This window comes from Bolinopsis microptera, chromosome 13, assembly GCF_026151205.1.
Source record: "Bolinopsis microptera isolate Bmic1 chromosome 13, MBARI_Bmic_1.0, whole genome shotgun sequence".
Lineage (NCBI taxonomy): Eukaryota > Metazoa > Ctenophora > Tentaculata > Lobata > Bolinopsidae > Bolinopsis > Bolinopsis microptera.
The window spans coordinates 9,387,936-9,412,878 of record NC_087084.1 but is presented as its reverse complement, the minus strand read 5'-3'; the positions used below and the strand labels follow the sequence as shown (position 1 = coordinate 9,412,878).

Here is a 24,943-nt window from a genome sequence, read left to right as displayed (position 1 = left end):
TTTACACTAGGCTTGAGTAATTATGAGTTTGCCTGAAGTGTGCCTTTACTAACCTAGTATAAGCATCTAGTAGCCTACTATGAGCTTTCATAAGCTTGTTACGCCCCTAGTAAGCGTAAATAAACATGTTAGGATGTCCAATTTAGGTGTTAAATGGTGTTAAAGATGAAATTTTGAAGACAAAATTCATGGCATAAAATGGAGAAAATGGAGAATTACTCATGGGTTTTTCCATTTTCTCCATAGAAAAAGTGTGACTTAAAGTATTATCTCATATGCTGTCTCGTCCCTTTTTACTTTTCTAAACCCAGCTGGCATTTAAGCGTATAATTTTGACTCATATAACAGCTTACACCATCCTCCACCAATCACTCTGATTTCACCGGCAACCTTCCCCAAGGTTGCCACACCCCAGAGGTAGGCAGAGCATCTCAATGCTATCCTCTCGTGGGCTATCTTGGCCCAGCCTCTCTTTAAAAAAAAAGGAAAAAAAAGAAAAAGGCAGGCCTCCCCTTTGCAACGCGGGCTCGGAATCGGGAGCTCTCGATACGAGAGGTACGTATCGAGAATGACTCGGGGGGGGGGGGGGGGGGGGGGGGGGGGGGGGGGGGGTTTCGGCCGTTGATTACGTAATCAAAATTTTCTTTTTTGCCCTCTAGAATAATAACAATTTGACAATATTTTAATTCAAATTCCACTCAATTTCACTCTGATAGTGATAAAATTTAGAAATTGATTGAATATACGGCTATAATAGTAAATAGTGCTTGGCCGGATATCTTGATACATGTTTAATTTCGTAATATCGGCCTTCGGCGGCGCGCGCTTCGCGCGCGAAAAGTGGCATGCAACGTATGTCAACGGATATCATAACAATGATTTTGGCTCATCATGATAGCATGATCATTGACGGATGTTACTCGTCTAAATTTCTTCGAAGTAGCGCGCGCCGGGCCAGATCATTAACAATGGTCAACATAATCACAGATCAAGGTAGGCGGTGCACGATAAAAATAAACTTGCTCGGATTTTCAAAATTTTGTACCATCGTTTTCTAGAGACTGTGAGAATTTTCACAGTACCAAATTTATCATACCTTTTTGGAATGATCAGTGAGTTTCGCCTAGGTGCCATATTTGATGGTGCGCGGCTTTTGGAGCAAAATTAGGTGTAAAAGTCGCGTAATTTGACGAAATTCGTTGATTTTTGTCGTATTATTCTGTCATATCTTCGGTTCCTGAACATGAATCATGCTGAAAATTTGTCAGAACCTTCCAATCATACTTAACTACCGAACCTAATTTAGTTGGGAGAGATTGGCCTTGATTAAGAGGTCTAAAAATGACAAAATAGGTATAAATTCGTTGATAACTCAAATTCTGAGCATCGAAATTGCTCAAACTAAATTAGGTTCAGTAGAACATAAGTGTTTACGTAAGCTGATCAAATTTCAACAAAATTGTTATATGAGAAGTATTATAACTTTTCGATTGTTTCCAAAATAATGTGCTGGCCGAAATAAGAGCTAAAAAACCATTCAATGGTCAGCGCGCGCGTCATATTGTCGATGGCGCACTGCCTAATCAAGGTAGCACGAAACGTAGAGAAAAGTGTTTTCTAGGAAAAAATTCAAGGGGGGGGGGGGTCCAGGCCATGATTACGTAATATTGCTGTCAGGAGGGGGGGTTGGGTCTTGATTACGGTTGATTACGGAAGGGGGGAGGGGGGGGGGTAAAAATTGCTAAAATATTGATTACGTAATATGTGAACGACCCCTTAGAAAATGTTGACTTAGAAAATGTTCGGTCCGAGTCATTTACGATACGTGTACCTCCCGTATCGAGAGCTCCCGATTCCCAGCTCGTGTTGCAAAGGGGAGGCCTGCCTTCCGAGATCGCATTACCTCGAGTCCAAAATTGTGTATCGAGGGGAAGGTGTGGACTTCGAAAAACCGAAAAAATATTTTCGGCAAATAATGAACAGGGTAGCATGAAACGTGGAGAAAAGCGGTTTTCAGAAAAAATTTGAAAAATTTTGACTTAGAAATTACCCCTCGGTACACAATTTTGGACTCGAGGCTTCCCCCTGGTAATGCGATCTCGGAAGGTAGGCCTCCCCTTTGCAACACGGGCTCGGAATCGGGAGCTCTCGATACGAGAGGTACGTATCGAGAATGACTCGGGCCGAAAATTTTCTAAGTCAAAATTTTTCAAAGTTTTTTCTAAAAACCACTTTTCTCCACGTTTCATGCTACCTCTTCATTATAAGCCGAAAATATTTATTTTGGTTTTTCGGTTTATCGAAGTCTGCACCTACCCCTCGATAAACAAATTTGGACTCGAGGCTTCCCCCTACTTGGTAATGCGATCTCGGAAGGCAGGCCTCCCCTTTGCAGTGCGAGCTTGTTTCGACTGCCGAGGATGTAGGTCTCACTTCTCAGTGCCTATTACTCTCCCCTATTACTCACTCCTGCTGTAGCCTGTAGAAATAACTTTACACTAGGCTTGAGTAATTATGAGTTTGCCTGAAGTGTGCCTCTACTAACCTAGTATAAGCATCTAGTAGCCTACTATGAGCTTTCATAAGCTTGTTACGTCCCTAGTAAGCGTAAATAAACATGTTAGGATGTCCAATTTAGGTGTTAAATGGTGTTGATTCACGATGTCAATCCTTCGCATCTCGCCGATCTGTGGTTGCGAGAAGCATTATTTGATGCGCGCGCGACCCAGTAGTGCATCGCGCTACAATAAATGGTGTTAAAGATGAAATTTCGAAGACAAAATTCATGGCATGAAATAGAGAAAATGGAGAATTACTCATGGGGTTTTTCCATTTTCTCCATAGAAAAAGTCGCCATTTTATGCCATTTTATGCCATTGCCCCCCCCCCCCGTTTCGACGATACAGGGGGAGCCGCGCACTCGTGCGCGGCGGGTCATACAACGTACGACAATTTAATATTTAAACAGATTGAAGCTGCCGCAGAATAACAGGCTGAGCACCGCCCAGTATTTTGACGGGACATAATTTTGAACGTTTAAAATTCGGACATAAATAATTTAAATGAACGCTCGAAGGCATGTGTTTAATTTAGCTACCTTGTTATAAAACATAAAACTTTATTTAAGTGGACCGGCCGACATTAAAATTATTAATATAACGGGTAATACTCGTAAAATATTTGTTCCAAATATTAATATCAAATATTCCAGGACCGTCGACGCGAGTCCAACTCGGCGCGCTTCCTGGTAGGTTATAAACTTACAATGAAATTAACGCAATTGCCTCCACACTCCATCGTTCAAGTTAAGTCTGATAAGCCTAAGGTATCAAATATATGAAACGACGATGGTATGGGGGTCATGACGTGATACAACATTTTACAAGGTCACGTCAGTGAAGATGGCACCCCTTTATCGTCCTGACGATACAGGGGGAGCCGCGCACTTCTTGCGACGTGGGGGTCGCAACGTGATACAATCCGGCCCGGCGCGCGCTACTTCGTAGCACTTGCCGTCGGTTAACATTTCGAGAAGAAAGCGGCGCGCGCTACTTCGAAGAAATTTAGACGAGTAACATCCGTCAACTGCAAGCGAGAGGGCTCTGGTAATTAGATCAAAAGGAAGAGCGAGGAGGGGCTTTTTAAACAATTATGCTAGTGTAATTTTAACACAATGACAAATGATCATTGTATCACGTCGTGACCCCCACGGTCGTCGCGTTTCAACCCATAGCCTGTAAAGTTTATACGATCGCGATATACGGGAGCCACGCACTCGTGCGCGGCGGGTCATACAACAGTTTTAATACTTTCAACACTACTATATAACAAATAATTTGAGGATGTACCATGGAAGTCTAGAGTACCCGCAACAAGATATGCAGCTGTAAACGACTTGGTAACGGGGTGCATGTGAGCTCTGGGGGCCAGTGGCATCAGAAGACTGGCTATCAGCCTTGAAAATAAGATGAGTTCTTTAGATTCATGTCACATCTGCACTGCATCTCCATCACAATGACACAAACACTCTCTCCTTCACTACCCTACCCTACCCTAGCCTAGCCCTACCCCTCCCTCCTTTTACCTGTTGCGGGTACTCTGGACTGCATGGACATACTTGAATAGAGGTATTTTATATAGTAGTGTTGTGGTATTATACCGTGTACATGTATATATATTCTATCCTATATATCAATATATTCTATATCTATATATAATACTGTATCTTTTCTATACAAACTTTTCCTTACCCCCGCCTCCCCTTCCTCTATAAATTGTACTCAAATCCCACACCCAACCTGCTATTGACTTACTAAATAACCTCTATATCTCTACATTGGGCCATAGCAGTCCACCCCGCTCCCTTCCCCTCCCTCCCCTATTCCACCAAGCACCAACATCTCTCCAAATCACATCACAAACTCTCATGTAATTAGACCTTGTGTTCCTTTTTTATCTTATTTTGAAAATAATTTTGTTTAACTTTACCTCTCTACCTGATATCACTCACCCCTGTCAAAACTGTGTTACTCTCATTATCTTATTTTCAGGCTGTTGGTTGGTTTGATGGTGCCCTGGCCCCCATCTCATTATGTGCTCCCTACCATCTATTCTTCATGCAAGACAGAACTCTTACTGAAGATAATTCTCGATCAACGAGATCGAGAAACAACTTCTTTTCCCCCTGGATGGAAATGTTATTGACTTTACGAAACCTATCACCATCACGACGCCCGGATGCTATGTGCTTAGCAATCCTGACTCTGGTTGTAGAATCAGTCTCTTTCAGGATGTGTTTGCAAGCCAACTGTGTGACCAATTTTCCTCTGAAATCGAAAATACTGGCACCCTTAAACAGTACAACACAATCCACAGGCAGTCTCAGGCGCCACTTGCACTTCCAAGACTCTCGTCATGGTTTGGACCCGTAGACTATGCGTTCTCAGGAATCGTAATGAAAGCTAATTCTGTCTCCCAATGTCCTCGCCTTATTGCAGCATATCAGAACATGGCCGAAAACCTCTTCACACCCAACAACATTGATTGCTCCTCTGACTGCTTTTTGATCAACCAGTATAGAACTGGACGTGATTCCTGTGGTGAGCACAGTGACAACGAGCCAGAGGTCGACCTCTCAAAACCTGTCGTTACTCTGTCACTTGGCCAACAGCGCTGCATGCTCATCAGAGAGGCTAAGAACCCTGGAAATGCCATCACAGTCAAACTCGACCAGGGTTCAGTTCTTGTAATGCATGGTACTGATTTCCAAAAGAAGTATACGCATCAAATACCCAAAGATAATGTGATCACTAATTCACGTACCTCTGTGACCTACAGGACCTGCAGCTCCACTTTCCTAAGAAACCGAAGTGCCTTATCTACACCCCTGAAAGATATTTCTATCACTCCTATACTTGCCCCCAAGACCCCTGGAGTCTCAGGCTCACCATCGCTACCTCTGCACAACAGACGTAGATCCTCCTTGTCTCTGTCTAGCTTCTCACAAGTTGACACCAGCTCAGTCGGGTCTCCAGTGGCCAGTAGTTCTCCTTCCATAACCAGCAGCAAAGCATCAGTCTCTGATAGTGATACATTGCCTCTCAGCATAGATGCCATGCTTGAAGCCATTGATCTAATGAAAGACAAAACCGTGAAAAGCGAACTTTCTCGCCATGGCAGCACAAACTCTGGAACCCCTCTGGATTGTAAGAAAAGACTGAAGAAAGTTGCGAAAGCATGTCACAAACGCCTGAGCACGCTTCTTGCTGAGCCTCCAGTAGTCTCAGCTGAGCCCGAATGCGTTACCCATTCCCTCCAAACTTTGGAAAACTCTGTTATTGATCTACAATCCAAAATAAGTCTACAACATAGCACCCTCCAAACACTTGTCTTATGTTCTGACAGTAATTCCAATCAAAAAGTTAGTGCCAGCCCCCCTAACCTGTCTAATGAACTCAACACTATGGACAAGAGACTTGAAAAGTTAGAGGATATAATGAGCAGCATAAACGAAAAACAACATGAAACTGCCACCTCCCTTAAAGCCTTCGAAGCAGATGTCACTGCAATTAAGAACAAAGTAGATGACTCTAAGGCCTGCCTACAGTCTCTCCAGCTTAATGACCGCACCAACCCATCAAGAAAAAAGCCATCGCCTCATCCTCAAAACCAGAACCACCCAACCCACAGCCCTAGTAGACAAACGCGAAAACCAAAAAAGGTTCTACTCCTACATGACTCCCAGATGAACAACTTTCTACCTGAGTCATTTTCCTCTGGGTTCAAGGTGGAAAAAATGAAAGTAGGCTCTTATACTGACATGATAAAAGACCACTGTATGAGAGATGTCATTAAACAGCCAGAGGTCGACTGTTACATTCTCCAGCTTGGAGTCAATGACTACAGATACAGAACCTGCTCTGTTAATAAAGCGATTGAGGATGCAAAATCAGTCATCGATAAACTCCTCTCGAGCTCCAGTGCAAAGGTTGTCATCTCCCTACCCACCCCAACCCCTGGATTAATCAGTGAACTTACCAACCAATTTGTCTCAGAAATAACACAATTTGTCTCAGCTAAAAGAGGGTTAAGTGACTTTTACCGCCGCCTATATACTGTAAACAATACTGGAAACTTTTCCCGTGCCATCTCTGCTGCTGAGTCATCCCAAGACTCTCCTAACCCGTTGAAGGAGGACCAACTCCATGTCTCAGAGTATGGTTTGAAAAAACTTTGTTTGAATATTAAACTTGGCCTATACCGTGCCTTTGGTATGAGATCCCCTAGAAAGCAGCCCCCTACAGAGCGTTAGATTAACCCTAAAATTCAAGAAAAAACAAGTATCACGAGATCAAGTAGCTGTGATGTCCTGGAACATCCAGGACAGCACAGGAGACGGGTCTAACAAATTTGAAAATAGCGAATTTTTGTCAATCCTCAAACAAGCTAACATTCTTTGTCTCCAAGAAACAAAGAAGCAAGTTAAGATTGAAGGATACCTCTCTTTTAATAGCAACCGCAAAAATTCACGCTCAGGAGGGGTCTGCATTCTTGCTGAAAATGGCCTAAGAAAAGGTGTCTCTAGTGTGCTTTGTAATGAATCTGATGACATTATTGTTGCTAAACTGGACAAGAACTTTTTAAAACTTGATTTTGACCTATTTTTGGTATGTTATTATATTAGCCCTGCATACTCGTCCTATGTCAAGAAGAATCCAGATTATACTGCTAATACCTTCTCTGCTCTTGACTCTATCTGTATCAGACTACGTCAAAAGGGAGAAGTTATTATGTGTGGCGATGCAAATGCAAGAACTGGAAAACTCCCAGACTATATCCTTTCCTGTAATGCACCTGCCATCCATGACATCTATAACGACATTGGACTCGAGCACGACATAGAAGAACCAAGAAATAATTCTGACCTTACAATATCTGAACCCCACTGCCAACACTTTCTTGACATGGTTATCAATAACCAACTCAAAATTCTTAATGGTCGTACCCTTGGGGACACCACTGGAAAAATGACCTGTCACAAATACAATGGAAGCAGTGTGGTTGACTATTTTGTAATCACCTCCTGGGCAAGAGATCATGTAAACTCTCTCCAAGTAAAAGAGTTTACATCATACTCTGATCATTGTCCATTAGTCTTGAAACTCACTACATTTGAACCATTTGTCGCAAACTTCCAGCTCCCAGACTTTTCTAACTTTCCTTGTGGCTATAAGTGGGATAGCAACACCTCCCATTCACTATTTAAAAAAGCCCTTACCTCGCCCGAAATTATCAACAATCTGGAAAGCATTGTGACAAATGAATTTAGCAGTACTCTGGAGGGCAATCACGAACTGAACGATGCAGTCATAAAATGTCTCCACAGTGCTGCTGATATAGCCTTAAAAGTGAAAAAGCCTCCCAAAAATTCTGCCCGTAAGAAATGGTTCGACCCACAAGTCAACTCCTCGCGGCGAAACCTAAATAGGCTAGCAAACCGGCTTGGTAGTAAGCACTGTAACAGTATCCTCAGACGAGAATACTTTAAGCAACGCAACAAGCATAGCAATTTTGTAAACAGTAAGAAAGTAGCTTTCCTTAAGAAGTTAAATGAAGCTATAGAAGAAGGTCACATACTCGACTGGAAAAAATTTAAACGGCTTAAACAAGAACATGACACTAGCCCCTTACTTGACAAATTTGATTTAGCTAGCTTCCATGACTTCTTTGCATCCCTTTATAAAAAACCAGACCAGGAGCCAGATCTCACTCACCACAATCACAAACATTACCCTGAACCACCAGATCTGGATATCCTAAATAAGCTCATGTCAGAATCTGAAGTGACCTCTGCCATCAAAAATCTCAAAAAAGGTAAAAGTTGCTCAAACGACTTGATATCCAACGAGATGCTTCAGAGCGTAACTCCGCTTTGTCTCAAAGCCATCCTCAAAAACTTCAACCACTCACTGGTCTCTGGTTACTATCCATGGCACACCAGCATCATTACTCCTATTTACAAGTCTGGCAACCCTTTCAGCCCGGACAACTACAGAGCAATAGCTGTTGGTAGCTGTATGGGTAAACTATTTTCTAGCATCTTACTTGAGCGTCTCCTGCACTTCAAAAAGCTCTACTGCCCTGACCCAAAAGAACAACTAGGGTTCTCGAAGGGTGCTCAAACAAATGACCACGTTTTTACCCTTAAGACAGTCATTGACAAATATACCAAGGTTAAGAAAGCTCGCCTCTATGCATGCTTTGTTGATCTAAGAAAGGCCTTTGACACTGTATGTAGGGACCTCCTTCTGCACAAAATCACATGCCTTGGAATAACTGGAAACTTCTTCAATTGCCTAAGTGATATGTATAGAAACTCAATAGCTCATATAAAAATCTCCAAACTCTTGTCCCCTAATATTGACATTGGAAAAGGAACAGAGCAGGGACACCCCCTATCACCGGACCTTTTTAAAATCTATATCAACGACTTGTCATCTCTCCTGAAATCTGTTGGTGATTATCCTATTCTAGCTGACGTCCTAATATCACATCTGCTCTGGGCTGACGATCTTGTCCTACTTGCCCTAAGTCCCAAGGCCTTGCAAGACAATATAAACATCCTATTCGACTTCTGTAACTCTATGGGCCTTGAAGTAAACATTAAAAAAACCAAGATTCTCATATTCTGCCCTCCTAAAAGAAAACAATCCTATGAAACATTCATTTTGGGAGGCCAGCCCATCCAACACACCGAAAAATACTGCTATCTTGGCATTATATTCCACAGAAATGGATCTTTTACAGCAGCAAATACTGAACTGAGGGCCAAGGCTCTCCGTGCTCTCTATGGCCTCAAAGGCAATATCGTCAAAGATGCCCTCTCTCACCGTTCCCTAAACATTCTATTTGACTCTCTAATAAAACCGATACTGCTCTATGGCTGCCAAATCTTATGTCCTCACTCAAAAACCATGAGATACCTCTCCAAAACAGATAGCAAAGCCAACCCCCAGCATACTCTCAGGTACATCTCACAAGACCACTATGAAAGATTCCACCTTAAGTTTATCAACTGGTCCTTGTCTGTCCATTCAAAAGCATCAAATATAGGCTGCTGGGGTGAAAGTGGGCGCCACCCCCTCTTCTTTGAAGCCTGCAAACTTGCAATAGATTTCTATAGTCGTCTTGAAAGCACTGAAAATGAACTTCTCTCCGCTGCATTTCACGAGCAGATTATGCTGGGCCTTCCTTGGTACACCAACATCTCTAATCTTCTCACCAAATATAACTTCCCCCACTCATCCTCTTCAAAATCCAAGCTCTCTACCCAAATCAGTCACAACATGAGGGAAGAATTTGTGGATACCTGGAAATCTGCCAAGGCATCCTCACCTAAATTAGAATTCTAAAATCAAATTAAACATGATTTTGAACCAGAAACATACTTAGGAGTGGTTAAGATCCCCGATGCTCGGAAAAGCTTAACAAGGTTTCGTATTAGCTGCCACAATCTTTACATTGAGAGGGGCCGTTACGAAACCCCCCTAGTACCAAGAGAACATCGATGGTGCACTTTTTGCTTTTTCAGCAAGGGGCTTAAGCCTATTGAGGACGAAATTCATGTTCTAACTGACTGTTTACTCTACTCCTCAGTTAGAGAAAAATTTAACTTCCATCCCAAAAATATTGCTGACCTAGCCGATTTGCTATCCGATAAAACACTAGACCCTACAAAATTTACTGCCACAGCAAGAGCAATCCATTCAATTCTCTCTGTGAACGAAAATTTTACAGCCTACTATAAGAGCCCAGATTTCCACTCAAATACTGGCCAATGCATAATGCTATAGGACCTCAAAAATAGTATTATGAAACATTTCTATTTTATCCCTACACATTTGTAAATAACTAGAATTGTGTAACCTTAAATTATTTCAGAATTATAACTATTGTGAATTCAATAAAATAATTATCACTTTTGTATCCTTGTATCCTTGTATCCTTGTATCCTACAACATATGCCAAAATGATCAATTGTGAAATCCAGTTGCGGCTCATGGAAGTTGAAGGATTGTTTTGGAGCTGGAGAGCGTCCAGAGGTGGTTTACCCGTCTTATTGATGAGGGGGTAATCTTCCTTACAGTCGTAGACTATAAATTCTCAATTTGACAACGCTGGCAGAGCGGCGAATACGTGGGGACCTTATTGAAGCTTTTAAGGTTATTAATGGTTTGACCGATTACGGCTCAGATTTGTTCAAAGTGAGCAAATTTGGTCTTAATCTTGTATCATCCAACAGATGTTGTAAAAGTATGGCAAAGATTACGAATCTCCAAAGTTCATTTCTTCCAGATCGAGTTATTCCTTACTGGAACAAACTCCCTCCAGATGTTAAGAACTTGGTGACTGTTTTAAGTTTTAAGATTAAATTAGGAGGGTTTAAGAAAAATATGATTTCTAAGGATATTTCTAATGATTCACATTTTTGGAATGTTCCGAACGAAGTATTAGGGAGAATTGAAGGACCTAGCTATGTTAGTAATAAACTAACTTACTATCTGTAACGAGGTTGTTGTAGAGCCCACACTCCAGCCATGCACTGGAGAAAGCCTTCGCCCTGGTACCATCCTGGATGATGGGGCAAGGCTCGACATAGCAGCTAGAGGTTTGTGGTCACCAATGGAGATGGCATTTTTTGATATCAGGGTTTTACACCCCGGAGCCAAATCCAACGCTAATCACAACACCCCAGCAAAGATGTACAGCAAGCATGAGAGAGAGAAAGAAAGGAAATATGGAGACCGCTGTGTACAAATTGAAAAAGGAACCTGCAATGGCCTTGTATTCTCGACCACCGGAGGTATGGGCCCACAGGCTACCATGTTCCTTAAACGAGTAGCAACACTTCTGGCAGCCAAGACCAGCCAGGACAAAAGCCTCATCATGGCGAATCTAAGACGTCGTTTGAGGTTTGAGCTACTTAAGACAGTATTGATTGCAGTGAGAGGACACAGAGGACGGTATTATGAGAAAGCAATACCTGTTGACGAACTGGACCTAAATCTTGCACACACCACCAACGATGAAGACAGGGGTGATGATGTTGATGATGAAGATAATGAAGTTGAGGATGAGGCTGAGAATGTAGAGGAAGAGGTTTCAGAAGAGTGAGCTGAAAAGAAGACAAGTTTCTATTCTAATTTATTGATTATTATATTTATTGAAATAAACATATAATATCCATTACTCCAGGAGTGATGACAGGATATAGAAAAAAATGTTAGTAATAAAGAGATGCATAATGTTTATCTTTATTTCCACCCTTTTGTGGCAAAAAAGCGATTTGTAAATCTTAATTCCGCTGGGAAGTATGAATAGGGTTATCTTTTGTGTATGCTTTTTGAAATTTTTTATATAAAGTTGTAGTTAATAATTTATTGATTTCGGTGGTAAGATATTTATATTTTTCCATACTTTGGTTTTGATACTTTATAGACATGTGTGATGATGTTATGTCATAATTTATACTTTACTTTACTTTACTTTATCAATAATCATGCATGTAAAACTGATTACACCATTATTTCGAAGAGCGGTTAAAAATTGATCAAAAAGTGATAACGTAATAATATGCAAACGCGAATGACCCTCAATATGTGTATCACGTCGTGACCCCCCATCGTTGTTTTACTATAGTTTCTACGATACAGGGGGAGCCACGCACTCGTGCGCGGCGGGTCATACAACGTATGACAAGTAAGATGATCATTCAAGAAAAATTCATTCAAAACAGTGAAATGTAGGTTGCAGAAAGCTGAAATTCGAATATGACCTACTGGTAGGACATATTCAAAATTTTCATTGCATCAAAGTTATCGGGATATACTGCTTCCAGTCATTTGATGGCGACTTGCATCACTCTTACCGACCTCACTGATTGGTCACTGTTCAAAATTTCAGTCAAAACCGCAATATTTCGGTCAAAGGGACGACTTTTACTTTTAAAAAGCTCCTCTTCAAAAATCTCTTTTTATATTCTGATGTATAGTATTAATATGATTTGTTAAAATATCTTTTGGCACAATAGTTCCAAACGAGCTCATGTTGTGACACATGCCTATGAGCTTCTCTTTGAGCAACAACTAAACATGGTACCTTAACATGTAATTGTACATGTATATTGTATTATGCAAATCTTACAACAGTTGTACCTACTTAATTCCTCTAGGTTTAGCATTCTTCATCTGCTAGATGAATGTTGCATTAAGGTCTGTTCGTGTTGTTGGGAAATATAGTAAAGCCTCAAAGATTTACCTTTCTTCTCTTAGAGCTATGTCTGACGAGGTTTCAAAAGCAAAGGATGCCAAGCCAGGAGGTTAGAAAATTTCAATATTTTATTTAGGTAATTTATAAATATTTCAACTATACAAGATGGAAAAGGTAGTTGATTGTCATTCGATGTTAACTGGATAAACCTGGTTTGATACCTTAATTATCACCCACACAATATCTAGTCCGTTGTAGCATGCTTTTGAAGAGCAACCAATACATTGTGACTTTTAGCATACTAAAGCCTTTTTATTTAGGTGATACAATATTTGGAAAGATAATTCGGAAGGAAATTCCTTCTGATATACTCTTTGAAGATGATAGCTGTTTAGCATTTCGTGATGTTAATCCACAAGCACCTGTTCACTTCCTTGTGATCCCAAAGAAACCTATAACAATGTTAAGCAAAGCTGAAGATGCTGATGCTCCTTTATTGGGTTAGATGAAAATAAAAATAATTTTGTTAAATAGGAGTTCAACTGTATATTGTATAAGTTAAGTGTTTGCCAAGATTTATTTCTTATCTATAGAAATCACTTTGTGATTGTATTATTGACTAAATATTTTTCAGGACATCTTTTGAATGTTGCAAGAAAATGTGCTGATCAAGAAAAGTTGGAAGAGGGATATCGTGTTGTTATCAATAATGGGGTACATGGTGCTCAGTCCGTGTATCATGTACATGTTCATGTTCTGGGAGGACGACAGTTGTCATGGCCTCCTGGTTAATAATGAAAATACTGGTTGATTCTTTTAACTGTATGCATTAAGTTTGCACTTTGCATTCATAGGGATTTCAAGTAGATCTATATTTTAATAAATGTTTCATCTATATCTTCGGATAATTTTCTTTTAAGGAAAAAATGTTTCTAGATCTTTTTTTGCTTAATTTATTGTCTTATATTATCATTATCAAGTTCATTACCTTGAGACATAGACATAATATTGTTTTATTTATCGTCTGAATGTATGAAAAACTGATATCAGAAACTTTAGCAATTTTATCTGAACCCAGTATTAGAATGTTCAGGATTCAGGCATTTTTAAAGCCCCCCCCAAGGGTGGACCACTGCAATTTCGTGCAACAAATACTGAACGGGGGAATTAAGTGCTATGTTGTGCAAATATGCTGAACGGGGATATAAGGTTGCTGTTCGCGCAAATATACTGAACAGCGATATAAGATTGCTGTTCGCGCAAATATACTGAACGGTGGTATAAGATTGCTGTTCGCGCAAATATACTGAACGGCGATATAAGATTGCTGTTCGCGCAAATATACTGAACGGTGGTATAAGATTGCTGTTCGCGCAAATATGTACTGAATGGGGTTATAAACTTATGATAGCTGTTTGTGGTTTGTGGGCAAAAATACTGAAAAGCAGTAATAAAAGCATATAATATATGTATATTATTACTGCTTTTCAGTATATTATAAATAAATAAATAAGGTTTTTTTGTTTTATTATTTGCAGTTTTGTTACGTGTTGAAAACAGAGCTCCCTTATCTCTGTTATATCGGCAATTTTTAACTGCCAGTTGCCCCTGCTACTGCACATTGTTGGTGCTGTGCCTTTAACGGTACTATACAAGTACTATACAAGTACAATTTATACACACTGGAAAAGCCCGCTGATATGAAAGGTGGTGAAAATCATTTGTTGGGACCAACGTCAGACGTCCAATTAGAGACTGTATCAGAAACTTCACAGACCTCTCAGGAAATTGTTACTACCCGACCTCAGGAAAGTGTTTCTTCAGATCTGTTGAACTATGCTATCATTTCTAATGGTCAGTGTTCATCGTGTTTGGATAGTAAAGCAGGAGATAAAGCGTTACCTTGCTGGGAATGCGATAGATTATTTCATGCTGTTTGTGTGAAGGAAGATGGTACTGAAAAAGATGGTAAAGACATAATCTGCCCATCTTCATTCTTTAACAGCTTTATTAAGGCTTCCAACAAAGATGGTGTGTTTGCTAGAAGGCATGGTAACTTTACATTTGTGTGTGATTTTTGTAAAGTTAACAAAGGAAAGAAAAAAGCTGCTAATAAATCAGATAAATTTACTCTTTTGGACCACAAAATTGATGCAGTCAACAATTCTTTATTGTTGGAGTTAAAAGAGCTAAAAACCATGATATCCCAAAACAAGAGTGCAGCTACACATCAAACTTCATCAATCTCTGAGTCTAACAACGAATATAATCCTTGGAATGATAAGCAGAGAACAGAAAACATGAAAAAAGTGGTTTCAGTACAAAAGGACAGTCAAGGTAAACTCATCAGTTCAAAAAAACTAGAAAAGATTTGTATTGAGAACGGCCTCTCAGTAAGTAGTACCTTCCACTTGCAGAAATCTGATACTACTGGAATTGTTCTCAATTCTCAACACGATGTTGATGTTCTGACTAAACAACTCAAAGATGAGCAGCATTCTGTTGTAAAAGTATCAACAAGAGTACCAACTGTCCACATTGTAGGATTATCAAGAGAATACACCGTGGAGGAACTAAAATCTATGCTTGAAAAACAAAATCCTGGGATATCAAAGCTTCTCGATAGTTCTTCTACTTCTAATGATGATAAAATTATCGAAATCTTGGCTGTTAAACCTCTCAAAAACAATAAAGACATCTTTAAGGCTATTGTAAAAGTCAGCAATGTTATTAGATCCATAATTGCTCAGCAAGGGAACAAGGTGTTTATTGGATACCAGTCTATGTGTAAAGTCTATGACAGTATCTTTGTTCTTAGATGTTTCAATTGCCAGGAGTATGGTCATTACAGCAAAGAATGTAAAAATAAAGCTGATCCAGTTTGTGGGTTTTGCTCTGAAAATCATGAATCACGAGATTGCTTAAAAAAGACTGATGATCATGTTTTCAAGTGTTGTCACTGTGTCAGAGCAAAAAACAATGATACTAATCATCACACTGGAGACCCCAGATGTTCTGTATTTGTGGAACATCAGAAAAGAATAAAGAAGACAATTCCTTTTTATCAAAGCAAATGATCAGATCCAATGAATCGTCAGATTTCAACCTCCTTCTCTTTAATCCTAGATCAATCAACAACAAAGCTGATCTTTTTGTGAGCCTTTTGGAGGACAAAAATATTGATATTGCTGCTGTTTGTGAGACGTGGCTGACTAGCAACTCATCCGTAACCACTGCTATTATTAAGGAACGAGGTTACTCACTCCACCATAATTATAGGCTTAACGAGAGGGGTGGTGGCACTGCACTCATATTTCGGTCATATTTAACGTGCTCTATGGAAAAGAGTAGGATAGTATTCAAACATTTCGAACTCACAATGGGAAAAGTTAAGACCAGCTCTAATAAGATTCTTTTTGTTGTAATGTACAGGACTGGCCCTTTAACCTCTGCTTTTACACAGGAACTTGACCTTCTTCTCTCTGATATTTCTACTCGCTGTGATAATATTGTCCTGGCCGGAGATCTCAACATACACTTAATGATGGTAACAACAGGGTTGCATCTGATACTCTAAAGATACTCAGATCATATGGTCTCCATGCTCTGTATGATCGTCCAACACACATTGGTGGTGCATGTCTAGATCAGTTATTTACTTTCTCGCTGAACAACCATCTTCATTGCAATAATGTGTTTATTGACAATAGCGATACACTAGGCTCAGATCACTTTCCTATAATCTGTAACATAAGCAACACTTTAGGAAAGAAATATTTCAAATCAATTGAATTCAGAGATATTAAAGCTGTAGACAAGGATACCTTTTCACGTGACCTTAATGATGTTCTTGATCAGTTTGATGTTTCAGAATCATTTGAGACTTCTGTAGTGAGTCTTGATGCCTCTATAGTGAACCTTCTTGATGTTTATGCTCCATTAATTAGCAAAAGAGTGTCAGTAGTGGATAAAGCTCCATGGTTTGATAAGGAATATAGAGATCTGAGAAAACTTCGTCGTCGAGCCGAGAAAAAGAAAAATAGATCTGAGGGACACTTTCTGCACTACAAAGAACTCTGTCATGAGGCTACTACACTAGCTTTGACTAAAAAGAAAGATTTCTTGGAAACTGTTATCAATAAGTCAGAGAATAAAACTCGAACTCTCTATCAAGTTGTCAATAAGGTAATGGATCGTAAACAAAGTAGAATTCTACCTGACTACACTGATAATATTGAACTACTTGCATCTGACTTCAACAAGTTCTTCTCTGAAAAGGTTGAAAAGATTCGTGATAACATACCTGCTACCTCTATACCAGATTGCAGTGATACTACTGTAACACCCCTCTTCGAATTTGAACCAACCTGCATCTCAGAACTTGAAGATATAATCAAGGAAAGTGGAATCAATTGTTCACCTAATGACTGTTTACCACAAGATCTTGTTAAGGATAATATCACTTCCCTATTGCATGTTTGGGTTGATCTTGTTAACCAATCGCTGTCCACCGGCAGTATGGATGGTGTTAAACTGGCTGACGTTATTCCCCTAGTGAAAGATGAGTCTCAGGATCCGAATATACTGAAAAACTACAGACCTGTCTCCAACCTTACATTCCTGGGAAAATTAATTGAGAGAGTAGTTTTGAGAAGACTTAACGAGCACCTTAGTCGAAATAATCTGAATTGTCAGGAACAATTTGCCTACAAGAAACACCACAGCACAGAAACTCTCTTGATAAAAATCGTTAATGATGTCCTTATTGCTGCAGATGAAAAAACAGCTACTGTTGTTATGCTGTTGGACCTCAGTGCAGCCTTTGATACTGTGGATCATAATTTACTTCTGAAGATCTTGAGGCAAGAAATAGGAATAAGGGGGTCAGCTCTGAGTTGGTTCACCAGCTTCCTAACAGGACGTTGTCAGCGTATCAGACTTGGTAAATCAGTCTCTGAAACCATAATTTTACGTTTTGGAGTACCTCAGGGCTCTGTGCTAGGCCCTGTACTTTTCAACATCTATATTAGATCATTGTACAGCTGTGTAAAAGAATCTGGGTTTTCTATTATTGGTTATGCAGACGATCATCAAATTATGAAATCTTTCAAACCCTCAGATCAGGTGAAAACCTTAACAAACCAACTGAGAAATTGTTTCTTGAGGATAAAGAATTGGATGTCTCAATATTATCTGCAATTAAATGACTCTAAAACTCAGCTTATAGTCTTTGGACCTAGAAAGGTACTAAATGAGATTGAACTTCATGGGGTTGAAATTGCTCCTAACACATTAGTTATGTTTGTCCCCACCGTTAAGAATCTAGGGTTGGTTATGGACAATCAACTAGTTTTTGATAAACAAATTATAAATCTCAAGAAGAAATGCTTTCATACCTTGCGCAATATCAGGAAAATCCGCTTCCTTTTGAATCTCAAACAGATTAAAGTCATCGTCAACAGTCTAGTGGTATCATGTCTAGATTATTGTAACGGTTTATATTTTGGTATTGGCGAGAAGCTTTTACATCAGCTTCAGTTACTACAAAATGCTGCTGCAAAAGCCGTTACTGGTAAATATAAGCATGACCACCTGGAAGACGACCTGACTAATCTTCACTGGCTGGATGTAAAGAAAAGGATTGTGTTCAAAATATTACTGTTGTCTCACAAATCATTATTATGGCTCGCTCCAACGTATATTCAAGACATGTTTCGGTACACTCATCATGGTCACACATTGAAACTTATGGTTCCATCGTTCAACTCTAAGTTTGGCGAGCGAAGCTTTTCAGTCGTGGCTCCAAAGATCTACAACCGTCTGCCTACTACCATCACATCAGCTGAATCCCTGGAATCTTTTAAAGCATTTCTAAAAACTTTCTTATTTAAACTGTCTCAGCATGAACTTGAAAAACTATATCAATGACTGATTTTGGCCTATATTTAGTGTTAGTTCTTTAGTTTTAAGTTTTACTCATATGAACGATATATTTTCAAGTATTTGATAGCAGTCCTAACTTTTATCATGATAGTTTCTGGGATGACTAGATTAAACACTGCTGAGTATAAGTTTATCTTAATAGTGGTGTTCTTAAACTTCAATTTATTATTATTGTGCAAACGTGCCAGATAGCAATTTCATACTGCACCTACAATACGATATTTAACCTACACTGCAGTACAGGGATATTGCGAGTGTACTACACTATTGCATTCTTATCAAGGCTAAATGTAAATCGTATATCTTTAATGTGACTTTCGTTTTTTAGACTTCCTATGATATTGTTTTCGTTCTTAAAATTACAGCCCAGAATCACTTCTTTATTCCCAGATAATTTATTGAAGTATTGACCTGATAATTTATTAATACTTTAATTCAATCATTCCCAGATTTCAAGTTTGGAAGTGAGCACATAGTTAGTGCGATATTATAGGCAGGTTTAAAGATGGGGTCTTGGTTCGTCCCAGCCCAACCGAGAACAAATGCCTGGTGTAAGTCCAATCCGAACCACATTTTTCACATTGTGGTGCTGGGTCAGTTGGTTGCTGAACGGGTTTGCCTGGAGAATGACATGGTCCTGTCATTCTCAAGTTCGCCATAGGCTTGGTAGGGGATCGGATGCGGTTCATATGGCTGGTTCTTCGACTGACACCCTCAGCCCCACTGAAGTGGGAGCACTGTCCTTCTCCTCCTCATCAATCCTCATCCTCAGTCCTCCTCATAGTCGTCCTCGTCCTCGTCCTGATCCTCGTCCTTAGTCCTCGTCCTCCTCCTCCTTAGTCCTCCCCTTCCTCCTCCTCCTCCTCCTCTTCCTCCTGAGTCCTCCTTTGGAGTCCTCCTCCTCCTCCTCCTCATCAGTCCTCCCCAGTCTTCCTTCTCCTCTTCCTCATCCTCAGTCCTCCTCGTCATCCTCCTCATCAGTGTTCTTCCTCCTCCTTATCCTCCTCATCAGTCCTCTTCCTGATCCTCCTCCTCAGTCCTCCCCCAGTCTTCCTTCTCCTCCTCCTCCTCCTCAGTCCTCCTCACTCCTCCCCTAGTCCTCCTCTTCATCAGTCCTCCTCCTCGTCCTTAGTTCTCGTCCTCATCCTCCTAGTCCTCGTCCTTAGTCCTCGTCCTCCTAGTCCTCTTTCTCGTCCTCCTTAGTCTTCCTCCTCAGTCCTTCTCAGTCTTCCCCAGTCTTCCTCAGTCCTCCTCCTCCTCCTCAGTCCTCAGTCCTCCTCCTCAGTCCTCTTGCTCCTCAGTCCCCAGTCCTCTTCTACTCGTCAGCCTTCTCCTCCTCCTCCTCTTCCTCCTGAGTCCTCCTCTGGAGTCCTCCTCCTCCTCCTCCTCATCAGTCCTCCTCCTCCTCATCAGTCCTCCTCCTCCTCTTCAGTCCTCCTCCTGAGTCCTCCTCCTCACCCTCTTCCACCTCCTCAGTCCTCCTTCTGAGTCATCCTCCTCCTGAGTCCTTCTTATCCTCCTCCTGAGTCCTCCTCCCCCAATCCTCCTCCTCAGCTCCTCCTCCTCCTCAGTCCTCAGTCCTCATCCTCATCCTCCTCCTCATTCTCCTCTTCCTTCTCCTCCTAATCAGTCCTCCTCCTCAGTCCTCCTCCTCAACAGTCCTCCTCCTCCTCCTCAGTCTCCTCCTCCTCAGTCCTCCCCTCCTTCTCCTACTCCTAAGTCCTCCTCCTCCTCCTTCTCCTCCTCATCAGTCCTCATCCTCAGTCCTTCTCAAAGTCGTCGTCCTCCTCCTCCTCGTCCTTAGTCCTCCTCCTCCTCTGGAGTCCTCCTCCTCATCAGTCCTCTTTCTCCTCTTCAGTCCTCTTCGTGAGTCTTCCTCCTCATCCTCCTCCACCTCGTGAGTCCTCCTCCTGATTAATCCTCCTCCTGAGTCCTCAGTCCTCCTCCTCAGTCATCTTGCTCCTCAGTCCCCAGTCCTCTTCTACTCGTCAGCCTTCTCCTCTTCCTCCTCTTCCTCCTGAGTCCTCCTCTGGAGTCCTCCTTCTCCTCCTCCTCATCAGTCCTCCTCCTCCTCATCAGTCCTCCTCCTCCTCTTCAGTCCTCCTCCTCAGTCCTCCTCTTCCTCAGTCCCAGTCCTCCTCCTACTCGTCAGTCCTTCTCCTCATCATCCTCATCCTCTTCCTCATCAGTCCTCCTCCTCCTCAGTCTCCTCCTCAGTTCTCCTCCTCCTTCTCCTACTCTTAAGTCTTCCTCCTCGTCAGTCCTCCTCCTCGTCAGTCTTTCTCCTCCTCCTCCTCCTCAGTCCTCCTCCTCCTCCTCATCCTCCTCAGTCCTCCATATCCTCCTCAGTCCCCTTCCTCAGTCCTCCTCCTCAGTCCTCCTCCTCAGTCCCCAGTCTTCCTCCTGCACGTCAGTCCTCCTCCTCATCCTCCTCATCCTCCTCATCCTCATCTTCCTCATCCTCCTCAGTCCTCCTCCTCATCCTCCTTGGAAGTTCAGACTGACAGCACGGGTAGAGATCAGAACTTTAGTCCCCCCCCCCCTAATATGCAATATGGTACAACATTAAATTAGATAGTTCTACCCTGTTAGATCATTGCTTTTCTCTGTTTGATAGTGTTTGTGGACCATAATCTCCATGTAAATACACTCAAATAAACATAAACGTACTGTGCAAGTAGTCAGATAATATCATTAAAGCACTCAGCATATATCAAACTTGATGAAATTGAAGTTAATTCTAGGGCCCCAAAAGGTCCTACACATATTTAAAATCCAAAAAGGGCCCTAGAAATCGGGGCTTTTTGGGGCCTTTTGGGGCCTTTTGGGGCCTTTTGGGGCCTTTTGGGGCGTTGCCCCCCCCCCCTAATTATGTCTTTATGTTACTGAACTTGTCACCAAATTACAATGCAATAACCTGCATAATATATTAAGTCATGTATTGTACTGATTTGATTACTGATTTAAAGTGATAAAATAATGTACTGAACAGGAATGGCCTCAGCTGATTACTGCTTTACTGCTAGCTATGCTAAGATCTCACACATTCGGAGATTCTGTAAGTTCACAAATTATATTCTTATATTAATTCGACTAAATACCTCTTATAATACTGTAGCTTTATAGTTCAACTTATACAAATAGTTCAGTTCTGTACGATCGTTCATTTGAGGCAATGGATGTAGTAATATTTGCGTGAACAGCAATCTTATACCACCGTTCAGTATATTTGCGCAAAAAGCAATCTTATGTCGCCGTTCAGTATATTTGCACGAACAGCAATCTTATATCGCCGTTCAGTACATATTTGCGCGAACAGCAATCTTATACCACCGTTCAGTATATTTGCGCGAACAGCAATCTTATATCGCCGTACAGTACATATTTGCGCGAACAGCAATCTTATACCACCGTTCAGTATATTTGCGCGAACAGCAATCTTATATCGCCGTTCAGTATATTTGCGCGAACAGCAATCTTATATCGCCGTTCAGTATATTTGCACGAACAGTATTCTTAGTGCTGTATTTTTTGCACGAACCTTGCAGTGGTCCACCCTTGGTGGGGGCCTTTTTAAAAGTCAAAATTACAATCGTGTATAGGATCATTCCTCTTAATATTTGTAATTGCAGCAGGAATGTAAATACATATTATGATCTGATGAGTCGTGTAGTACTGCTGCTTTTGCTTCTTGGAATAAGTTCTGGTCAAAAAGTCAAACCAAACATTGTAATCACTATTGGCAGTGGCGTCGGATGGGGAGACATTGGTGTAAATAACCCTTTCAACACCCTTACCCCAAAGATAAACAAGCTCGCTTCCACTGGAATAAGTTATTTGGACTACCATATCGGTGGAAATACTGCTAGCCCTAGCGTGGCAGCACTTCCCACGGGAAGACATGGACAGAGGAATGGTGTCCGGAAAGATTTCACTCCTCTCAGTGTAGGTGGTTTACCAAGTGATGAAAGAACTCTTGCTGATTATCTGAAGAGTGATGGATATGCTACAGGATTTATTGGTGTGTGGGATATGGGACACCAACCTCAGTTTTTACCCCTGTCCAGAGGGTTTGATTTCTTTTATGGCACACCATATGATCCAAGCCATGGCTGTGTGCATTTGAACGAATTATATGTCCCTTCTAATTGCAATTTCAACTTGACATGTTCATCTGAAAAAATTGGTGTTCCACTTATGGAAGGAAATAAGATTTTGGAACAACCTTTGAACATGGGAAACATGTCAGACGTAATGTTTTACGCCAAAGCAAAGAAATTTGTCCACCAAGCCCGCAAACAAAAGAAGCCTTTTTTACTGATAATATCCCTAATTACAATAAAACTACCAGTTTTCAGTGTGAACGAAAATATTCCTAAGAAAGATTATCTTTTAACCCAACTTGATGAATCTGTGGCTATGTCTCAAGAACTGCTCCGTTCCTATGGCATACATCACGACACCATATCCATCTTCACATCTAAAACAGGTCCCAGAGATGCAAACTGTGATTTTTCTGGTGATGTTGGTCCCTATGCTGGTTACTGGCAACGATTATCAAGTTCTCATGGTGCACCTACATTGGGATCAAATTGGGAGGGTGCAACAAGAGTTCCATTTGTTATCAGCTGGCCTCATGGGATATCCTCAGTTTACAGAAACACTAGGTTAACAAGTGCAGTAGACTTGGTACCAACACTGGCTGAAGTCATTGGCTTCAACTTGCTTGCTGATAGAACCTTTGATGGCATATCCATGGCCCAGGATTGGAGAAGGGAAAAGTCCGATGATAACACACAACGGATTCTTTGTTTTCTAGAATCTGATACTGATCAAGTCATGGTTTTCAGGAAAGACCAGTTAAAAGTTTACTTCAGAACGTCTGGTGCCAGAGAGTGTAACAGCACCCACGATCCTACCAAGGCCGATATCCAGCATCTGTACCCCCTTGTTTTTGATCTGACATGGGATCAGGGAGAATTGCACAACATGACATATGACAGCACTTTTGCAGCTTCACTTCTTCAATACAAGAGAGAAGGAGATGCTATGTTTTCACAAGATCCAGGATTGAAATCTGTAGCTGATTATTCTGAATCCGAGTCCGCTGTTATTTGCTGTAATGCACGATGTGAGTGCAGTTCTTATGCTTCACTTGCAGATCTTCGGTTCCTTATGTTTAATAAACTGGAATCCGACAATAATGATTGGATTGATGCTGATGATGTTGATGAAGATGTTAATAGCGCAGTCGTTCCTATTTATGGACTTGTCTTTATTTGTTTGGGGGTCATGTGTTTGGTTGTTTTTGTGATGTATAAATCGTATCTTGCCTTTTTTACCAATAAATCTAGTTATGAGCCCATAGAGGACAAATCAGAAATGTGGAGAAAGATTATCAGTAAATGAACTTGAAAATTGCAAATAAAGTTTTGAAATCAGGATTGGTACTGCTATGCAGGATTGCAGGATGTTGATTTATTATGTTACATGATAAGTGATAACACAGTCGCTCGGAAATTATTCCGTAGTCGCTGTCTTCTAACTTGCAAAGTTAGACAAGTAGATCTTGATTTTATTGTTAAAATCAAATCTAATTTAAAAATTAATAAACGTTTTATACTATTTTAAGGTTTTCATGTTTCATATGATGTATTATTTTTAGCATGAACTATCAGTTATTTATAGACGATCAATTATAGATTTTTAATTTAATTTTAGCAATTACAGAAATTATTTTTTATTTCAAAGATTCTAAAATGCAAGTAAGTAGCTGAAGTGGATCGTTAGTAAATCATTAAATAAAAATAAGATAATCGTATCGATATATTGCATTAATAAAACAAATCAGGAATCCAGTTGTAAGTTCATTGAAGACAAATCAGAAATGTGAAAAATGATTACCAGTAGCTATTGATTTTATTGCTATAATCACATTTAATTCAAAAATTAATAAATGTTTTATACTATTTAAAGGTTTTTATTTTTATATGATGTATTATTTTTAGCATGAACTATTAGTTATTCATAGACGATCAATTATAGATTTTAATTAAATTTTAACAATGATAGAAATTATTTTTATAAAGGTTTTATAAAGTAGGTCGTTAGTAAATTATTACATAAAAATATTGCTATATTATTGCATTAATAAAACAGACCGGTTGTATTTATATTGTAAGCTACCACTTTAAAATGATAGCAGAACTAACAAAATTAGAAAAAATCTTGA

General features: G+C 40.4%; 4 protein-coding genes across 4 annotated transcripts in view; all 4 read left to right on the top strand.

The window, feature by feature from the left end:
- Positions 1-3,817: 3,817 nt before the first annotated feature.
- Positions 3,818-24,943, top strand: part of LOC134824986 (solute carrier family 23 member 1-like) — a 56,006-nt gene continuing 34,880 nt past the window's right edge. Inside the window, exon 1 of the mRNA XM_063837027.1 lies at positions 3,818-3,841. The gene's annotated coding sequence lies outside the window, so the exon portion shown is untranslated. The remainder of the gene's footprint in view (positions 3,842-24,943) is intronic.
- On the top strand, positions 3,836-24,854 carry LOC134824985 (arylsulfatase G-like). The gene is made up of 2 exons (XM_063837026.1): positions 3,836-3,844; positions 22,347-24,854. Coding segments are annotated over exons 1-2 (1,776 nt in total). The 5' UTR covers positions 3,836-3,842; the 3' UTR covers positions 24,121-24,854.
- Positions 4,696-6,840, top strand: LOC134824984 (uncharacterized). The gene has a single exon (XM_063837024.1). The coding sequence runs from the start codon at positions 4,955-4,957 to the stop codon at positions 6,809-6,811; it is 1,857 nt and encodes a 618-aa protein (XP_063693094.1). The 5' UTR covers positions 4,696-4,954; the 3' UTR covers positions 6,812-6,840.
- LOC134824993 (adenosine 5'-monophosphoramidase HINT1-like) lies at positions 12,720-13,768 on the top strand. The gene is made up of 3 exons (XM_063837035.1): positions 12,720-12,877; positions 13,089-13,268; positions 13,403-13,768. The coding sequence occupies exons 1-3, from the start codon at positions 12,754-12,756 to the stop codon at positions 13,558-13,560; spliced, it is 462 nt and encodes a 153-aa protein (XP_063693105.1). The 5' UTR covers positions 12,720-12,753; the 3' UTR covers positions 13,561-13,768.